This window comes from Papaver somniferum, chromosome 10 (genome assembly GCF_003573695.1).
Source record: "Papaver somniferum cultivar HN1 chromosome 10, ASM357369v1, whole genome shotgun sequence".
NCBI lineage: Eukaryota > Viridiplantae > Streptophyta > Magnoliopsida > Ranunculales > Papaveraceae > Papaver > Papaver somniferum.
Genome location: NC_039367.1, coordinates 96,544,132 through 96,553,021, shown reverse-complemented (window position 1 = coordinate 96,553,021; position 8,890 = coordinate 96,544,132). Strand labels below are relative to the sequence as shown.

The 8,890-nt window shown below is 37.6% G+C and overlaps 1 protein-coding gene across 1 annotated transcript; it reads right to left on the bottom strand.

The window, feature by feature from the left end:
• Positions 1-5,163: 5,163 nt before the first annotated feature.
• Positions 5,164-6,642, bottom strand: LOC113315997 (zinc finger BED domain-containing protein RICESLEEPER 2-like). Its single transcript, XM_026564231.1, has 3 exons — positions 6,455-6,642; positions 5,904-6,209; positions 5,164-5,830 (listed from the first exon to the last, which is right to left on the bottom strand). Exons 1-3 carry the CDS (start codon positions 6,640-6,642, stop codon positions 5,164-5,166), a joined length of 1,161 nt encoding a protein of 386 aa, XP_026420016.1.
• Between the last annotated feature and the right edge of the window lie 2,248 nt (positions 6,643-8,890).

Below are 8,890 nucleotides of genomic sequence, written 5' to 3'. Positions count from 1 at the left end.
CGCCGCCAACACCACCGCGCCACCGCCAACCACCACCGCGCCACCGCACCAACCACCACCGCGCCACCACCTCCACCGCCACCAACCACCGTGCCACCACCACCGCCAACCGCCACCGCCGCCGCCAACCACCACCGCGCCACCTCCTCCACCAGCCGCCGCCAACCACCACCCCCCCCCACCCCCCGCGCCACCGCCGTCGCCAACCACACCGCGCCACCGCCGCCAACCCACCGCGCCACCGCCTCCACCACCGCCACCGCCATTACCGACCACCACCATCACCACCTCCACCGCCGTTACCGACCACCACCATCACCACCTCCACCGCCGCCGACCACCACCACACCACCTCCACCGCCACCGCCACCGACCCCCCCACCACACCACCTCCACCGCCGCCAACCACCACCACCGTCAACCACCACCTGCCACCACCTCCACCGCCGCCAACCACCACACGCCACCGCGTCGCCAACCACCACGCCACGCCTCCACCACCACGCCGCCAACCACCGCCGCCGACAACTACCACCTCGCCACCACCACCACCGCCACCCAACACAGCGCCACCACCTCCATCCCCGAAAACCACCACCGCGCCACCGCCGACCACCACCACAGACCACCACTGTCGCCAACCACCACCACCAGCAACACCACCATTATCGCCGACCACCGCCACCAACCAGTCGCCACCGCCACAAAAAATGAATTTCATTGATCAATATTCAACAAAATAAGAAAAAAAATGATGAAACCAAACAGAAAAAATTATGAAACCAAAATTGGTTTCACCAAAACTAGATGAAACCTAATTAGGTTTCATCATTTTTTCACATATTGTCATTTCGCCAACACAACTTCAATGATGAAACCAAACCAAAATAAACTAGGCAAAAATGACCAAAACTAGATAAAACCTAATTAGGTTTCATTATTTTTCCACATATTGTCATTTCTCCAACACAGCTTCAATGATGAAACCAAACCAAAATAAACTAGGCAAAAATGATGAAACCAAAGTTGGTTTCACCAAAACTAGATGAAACCGAAATTGGTTTCATCATTTTTCCACATATTTTCATTTCACCAACACAAACTTCAATGATGAACTGAACCTGCCAATAGATGAGGAAAAAACTGGTTAATACATGACGAATATATTTGATACTATAACGTGCCCAGGATAAGAAGCCCACATAAACCAAAAGATCTGATTAAATATAGATAGTTGGCTTGCATAATACAATTTAATGTCTAAAGCATAATAAACTGAACACAAATTGGAGAAACTACTAATTCACAAAACAGACAATAATCTTAGCACGATAATGACATTGAAGTATATATTCAAGGAAGTCAGTCTCTCTCTCTACCGAATTTCTGCTTGTTTAGTGGAGATCTGGAGCTTATGCTTCAGATATATGGATTCCTCAGTACTTAAATATTGATGGTATAGTTAGTCTATGGTAAATTGCTAATGTCGTAAAACTTCAAATGATACTGTAAGCAGAAGGCAACCCTATACCCGGATAGAATCTCTTACTATAGTACCCAATAAGGCATGAATCTTGCAAAGACGTGACTAAGAACTACGACATTTTCCAAAAAAAAATGATGCAGAAAACAACATCAACAATTTTATACATGATGGAGCAGCGACGGACCTCATTGCATATACATGAATTATTTATTAAGTATAAAGCATCTTTGGCAAGGAGAAGTCCAAAATTTATGCCTAACTACTATTATTTTCTGAAATTCATAGATTAGTATCTAGCAATTCAATCCACAATAATATGTACAGACTTAAACAACAAATTTCTTATTAGAAAGTGGTTAAATTATGATCAGGTTACATGTATTACCTGAAGGGATAAAATCCCACTTCCTCTGCAACAAAAACTAAACCACCAGATAACCCTCTCCATACATCTCCACGATCAATCAAGCAAATCCACCATGGTTTTCCTTTTCGGAAACCTCTATGTTAACCTCAATATCATCGCATCCTCAATCTGGATAGGTAAATGAGTTGCCTATACCCGGATAGAAACTCCTGCCTTTGTAATGTCGTGACCGTTCCGTAGGATCTCTCCAGCTGAAGGATTTGAGAAACAACCTAACATTCTTAAGAAAGTGGATTTTCCTGCACCATTTGCTCATGTTAACACGAGTGCACCTCCGTCATGGACTGATGCATTAATGTTTCGAAGAATTAGTTGGGCATTTCTCATGCATGAGACATTGTTTAGCAGCATTCTAGGAAGTGGTGGTTTTCTTATAAACATTTTAACTCCAAAACGTCATCAACCTAAAAAAGTAAAACACACAAATTGAGAATGAAAACATAAACAAACACAAAACCCCAACTCAGAAATCAAATTCCCTCAAAAATCCAATACAATTGAAAACACAAACCCCAAGCTCAGTAAATCAGATTCCCTTAGAACTTCAAAACAAATGATGAAAACACCAGTCACCAATTTCTATTTCAAAATTGAACAACGTCATAGTATAATGAATCCAATTACTTCAAAAGAACAACACAAATTAAAGATGATGGAAACCAAAATTGGTTTCACCAAAACTAGATGAAACCGAAATTGGTTTCATCATTTTCCACATATTTTCATTTCACCAACACGAACTTCCAAGTCTGTGTCCGTAACTTTTGTAAGTTAATTAACCTAAACACATCAAATTCTCAACAACTGAAATGTCTATTTCATTTCTATCAACAACTGAAATGTCTATTTCATCTCCATTAAAAGAATTCATCATCATTTCACTCCATAACATCTCAAGCCATCACCTTCATCATATTTGTAGCTTCATAATCCCTGCAACTCATCATAACCTAAACTAATTATCACAACTATCAACTGCAGTTTCAAGGATATCTATAACTCTATCAATTGATATACTACATCTCAGTAAATATCTTTCTAGGTCCAAAACCCATTTACCAAACAGCAGCAACAACTAAATCTTTTAATTTGTTAAGAAACATAACAATCTCTTCCACTATTTCAACTTAAAATCAGATCCCTCTTCTTAACTCATCAGAGATTCAAATTCATCAACATCCTTTTCTCAATCATCTCCTTCTTAATCAAACCCCTCTCCCTAAATTTTGCAGATAGATCAATATCAAAGAAGAACCCTAGTTTCTTAATTTAGGGAAGATTATAAACCATAATTCTCTACGAAATCAAAATTAAACTTCATACTACCATCTCTACTTCAAATCAGAACAAACCCACTTTAATTCTAACAAACCATTGAGATTTAATAAAAAAGAATCAATCAAAACAGAAACCCTAATTTTGACCTCCGATTTACCTTTTCTGTGAAATCTGATTTCAGTAATCGATTCAACAACATCACTCTCAATCAAAGCAAAATTAAACTACAGAGATACGAATTACAATGAAGAATTAAAGAGGTTTGATGCACTAACCCATTTTTAAGAACCACGATCTATATTTAACCCTCTTTCTCAACTATTACGGAGAAGAAAACCAAATTTTGAAGACGAAATTGATGTTGGTGGTGACGTAGGTGTTGCTGCTTGTGGTGACGGAGGTGTTGCTGCTGGTGTTCGTGGAGATTTGTTGCTGCTGGTGATGATGGTGGTGGGAGAAGGAGACGGAAGAAAGAAGAAAAAAGAAATCAGAGAAGAAGAAGAAGAAAAGGTCAAGGGCATGTTTGTCTTTTTTTAAATTAACAAAAACTAAATTTACACATTATTATTTGGCTTGGGGTTTTTGTCCCAGTTTTATTTGAAACGGTTTTTATTTGGTAGAAATAATATGACCGGTTTTTTCTTATCACTAGTTTGTTCACCTAGGGGTTTTGTCACTAGTTTTGTAATAAAAATCATTAAAAACAAAAACGAAAACAATTTTAACCAATTATCATTGTTATAAAAAGACATGCACTTTGACTCCTTGATCAAAGAGCCAATCAACGGACAAGATCTAATGGGGACCTCGATCCGAAGGTCGGCAAGTTCCGGATAGGGATGGCAATGGGGCGGGGACCTTGAATCTCATCCCCTACCCCGTTCAATAAACCAAAACCCATCCCCTACCCGTTCCCCATAAGAATGAGGCGGGGACGGGTATGGGGAATCCCCGTAGGGGATGGGTTTCCCATGGGTTACCATAACACTATAATAAATATTTAGAATTTTATAAATAATAATAGTTTAAAAATAATTATAATGTTTCAAACAATAATAATAACCCGTGCAGTGTATCTTAAAATTTTAAGTTTATCATAACGAAGCTAAAACTGAAAAATAAAGGAAATAATTGATCCACAATGAAGAATCATGGTTCTTTTTACTTCTTAGTTCCTCATTGTTAATCATCTTCCTCCATGTTAATAATCTCATCATGGTCTTCTTCATTATCTTCCCAAAAAGTTCCACGTTCTGATTTTAATTCACCTATTGAAATATAAATAAAATGTATCATATATAATCGTAAATAAGTATTTAAATGTAAAAATTGCTTTAATAACAAATATTCTTTTACCTTCCATCTTATCCCACAGCCAATCTTGAGTGCACATCAGAGCTTCCAATGTTTTTGGATGAAGTCGATTACGTTGGATACTCACAAATCTACCTCCAGTGCTAAAAGCAGATTCTGAAGCAACTGTAGACACTGGAATCGCTAAGATGTCTCTAGCCATACACTGCAAGACCGGATATTTGATTCCATTTGTCTTCCACCATGCTAGTATGTCAAAATCATTCGCCCTAGGTAAAAGACTTTCCTCCAAATAACATGTTAACTCTGACTTAACAATACTAGTCTGAGTGCTATTAGAGACAAACATATCAAATTTATCCAAAGGATCTACGTCATCATCTATACCATACATCTCTGATCGAGAAGTGGATGAAACATCACTTTGGCCAATAGATTTATGAGCAAATACTTTCAGTTCATACTCTTTAGCCAAATCAAAACATAAATTGCTTACTCGAGTCATTTCGAAGTCTGCAAAAGATGGACCATAAATTTGCGGGAAGTAAAACTGAATCAATTTCATCTTAAACCTTGGATCCAACATAATTGCTACTACCATTATCCCATTGATCACCATCCAATACTCTTGAAACTTTTCTATCATACCTGATGCCATTTATTTTATCACATCAAATTTAGATTTACTCCACTCGTTCAATGACAATCTAATCTCACAAATACTTGGAAAAAAAAGATTCGTTGTAGGATATTTTACTCCAGAAAACTTCTCCGTGAAGTTATAAAATATCTTCAATTTATCACACATCTCCCTTGCCAACGACCAATCTTCTTCACCGGGCAAATACTTATATTGTGGCTCTCGTTGCTTTAGGCGAGTGAAGACCCTTTGATACTTAATAGCAATATTAAGCATCATATATGTAGAGTTCCATCTAGTCTCACAATCAAGGACTAGCTTATTTGTACATGCAATATTTAACTGACGGGCAGCCTCTTCGAATTTTTCAACTCGTTTTGGTGTTGCTTTCCAGTAAGAAACACTATTACGAATCAACTCGATTGCCCCTTTAATCCCTTCTAATCCTTGCTTGACTATGAGAGCTAGTATGTGCGCACAACAACGCATATGAAACAAATCTCCACCCAATAGTAATGAGTTACTTGACAATTTTTCCAAGGTATTTTTGATCATAAGATCATTAGTGGTGCAATTATCAACAGTAATAGTAGATATCTTACCATCAATATTCCAATCCAACAGACATTCCATCAATGCTTCCGAGAGGACCTCAGCTGTATGTGGACATGGAACATACATAAACCTAGTACAGATAACACATGTATTAGCAATAGAAAAAACATTTACATAAAATATATAGGTATATGTATACATACCTGATAATTTGGCTTTGTAGGATCCATGAATCATCGATAAAATGAGATGCAATGACCATGTATCCTTTCTTTTGTTTACTGGTCCACATATCAGTGGTTAATGCAATTTTTCCTTGATGTTTCTCTAAAAGCTGCATTATTTTAACTTTTTCTTCATCGTATATTTTGAAAATGTCATTTTTAATGGTGTTTCGGGATACCACCTTAAACAGTGGTTGGAGTGCATTTGAATATCTTCTGAATCCTTCATGCTCGACGATGGAAAGCGGGTATTCATGTAGAATTATCATGTAAGCGAGCTCCTTCCTGGCGACAGATTGATCAAAATTATATGTTGTAAGCTGGTTTCACACATCTTTTTTTCTACTCGGAGTAAGTACCGCTTGTCTTATGTCTGTCTGTTTAAGTCGAGGACATCTTTTCATATGATCATGTAGATGCTTTGTCCCATGGTTGCTTTTTCCTCCTAGTATCTTGTTGCAATGATCGCAAACCGCTTTGTCTTCCCCTCTTATTTTCTTTTTTTTTTAAAGTGACCCCAGACTATGGACCTCTTCCTCCCTGTTCTTGTTTTGGTAGCTTCATCCTCGGCATCGTCACCATCAGCTGCATTTGGCTGCGCAGTATCATTAGATTGAAGTTGGACGTCATTAGCTGGTGGAGGCGAAGTTGGAGTTGTCCGTACATGGTCTTCATATTGAGATTCTTCAGTTTCGTTTAGGATCGGTGTAATGATCATCTTGTTACGACTTTGGAATCACTGTAACTGTATACACATAAAGAATTAAGATAAAATAAATAGTAAAAGATTCATAATCAGAAAAAGACATTTTATGTATCCATCTCTAAAGATTCACATCATGACCATATAGGCATATACCCACCATGAACTGTGGAGTTAATAAGAAGACGAAACAGCCAACTATTAAATCAAAAATCATTTATGTTCTTATACAGTAAGAAAGAAATTACAAAAAAGTATCACTTGTTTTTTATAAATGTCAATGAATTCAACGAAACATGTGGTCTTATTTGAACATATAGATTCGAATGAGAAAACGTCGAAGCTTCGGTATGGAAATGAATTACAACATGATTTAATTAACATTCCATGATCAATCATCAAAAATATAAATTGTATAGATTAGGGAGTTATGAATTATACCTTACGAGCGCCTTTAACCCTAATGAGCATGAACACCGAAATAATAAACAAAAACGATATCTATATATTTTTATTAAACCCTAAATAACAGATATATATATAATAGGTGTACGGGGCGGGTATGGGGTGGGGACCTTGAATCCCATCCCCACTCCATCCCCGCATCAGTACTTCGGGGATTCCCCATACCCCGCTCCGTTTCCCGTTTATACGGGTAAAACCCTAACCCATAGGGGCGGATCCCTACGGGGATGGATTTGGGTGGGGCAAATTGCCATCCCTAGTTCCGGATGGTGTTTTTGATTGGATTGCTGAGAAAGAACCACAACTATGAAAGATTCACGGTTTTAACAATTCGTACCAATTTGTTCTGTATATGAAGATCATTGCGGTTTTTACCATAAAAGGGTCTCCTGCCACTTATTCGTAACAATTTGTACCATGTCGAACTTTAAATACCTTTCGAGGTTCTTTCAGTAATCATCAGAGTAAATCATCGATCTAACCTAAATCCTTTGGATACCCATCTTTCTTTCTTTCACATCGATTTCGCAAATATGCCATCAATTCTTTCTCCGTTTTTCCAGCTGAGTTATAGAGATGCAGAGAGAGGCTTCCTCTTCCACGTATTCAGTTCTTCTTTGGTTTTCTCATCTTCTCATACAGCACGACCTACGCTGAATCAAGTATACCATGTACTTATCTTTCTCTCTCTTTTTTTTTAATTGCTTTCAGTTGAACTTGAAAAGATTTTTAGGTAAGAAGAGATTTGGGCAATAGTAATTGATCTTTTGGGGATTAAAGTAGTTTAATGGTGTTGTGTTATCTTGCTGAGATATATTAATTCATAATTTTCTTATATGATTTTTAGGGTTTTTTATTCGTTTTTGTTTCAAATTATTGAGTTACTCTTTTATATTGGTTAAATTGATTTGTTAGTTTCTGCAATTTTGGTAATGAGTTTTTGCAAAAAAAACAAAAAAACAAAAACAAAAAATTGTTAATTGAATCCTGTTTTTATTAGAATGATATTCAATACGGAGAACAAAGTATCCAATTAGGGTTCTTGTTTATTCAAAGAGCTGCTTTTTCCTCAATTATCATGCTACCGCTCCCACGTGGTTTCTTCGCTGACATCTAAGTATTTTTTTTTTTTTGATCTGTCAGGTATTTCCATCTATTTTACTGACTGGACAGTGGACATGTATTTGTATCTCAATGATGCTTCATGTCCACTATTTTTTGGAATACAGATTCACTATGTATCTGAATTTATTTGGTGGCGCATTGGGTTTATCATGTTCACATTTTAGATCTATTATGCTCATTGTCCATAATTTGCGGACCAATTGTGATAGTTCTATTAGGAATTCTCGGGCCTAACTAACCTCGCAAACCGGCTTGCAAGGATAAGATTACCCGAAGCTTATTAAGCACGCGATGTGGGATTATTTAACAAGTTCACTGAAAAATATACTACTACTTAGTTGGGTGAAATGGACAAAACTACCTGATTTCATCTGTGCTTCATGTTTCAATTTTGGTTTTGGGAAGTAAATATGGCGGGTCTCATACATATAATTTCTTTTGGAAAGAATGTTAATTTACAACTTTCCCTAATCGGTATTGCTCAAAAAAAAAGTTTAATATTTTTTCGGTCTAGATATCCATGCTATCCCTTGGCAATCTTTCTATCATACATTGCGAAGGTGATGATCAAGAATGTACTGATGGGGTCATTCATTGGACTGTTGGATACTTTTATTAGGTTTTGATTACCAGATTAGGTAAGCCATTAGCTGTTTTCTAGCTACGGTTTAAA

Coding starts and splice junctions, on each gene's coding strand:
- LOC113315997 (XM_026564231.1), bottom strand. CDS start 6,642: ATGATCATTACACCGATCCTAAACGAAACTGAAGAATCTCAATATGAA. Junction 6,210..6,454: donor ACAAGAACAGGGAGGAAGAG/GTCCATAGTCTG, acceptor ATCTGTCGCCAG/GAAGGAGCTCGCTTACATGA. Junction 5,831..5,903: donor CTACAAAGCCAAATTATCAG/GTATGTATACAT, acceptor TATCTGTACTAG/GTTTATGTATGTTCCATGTC.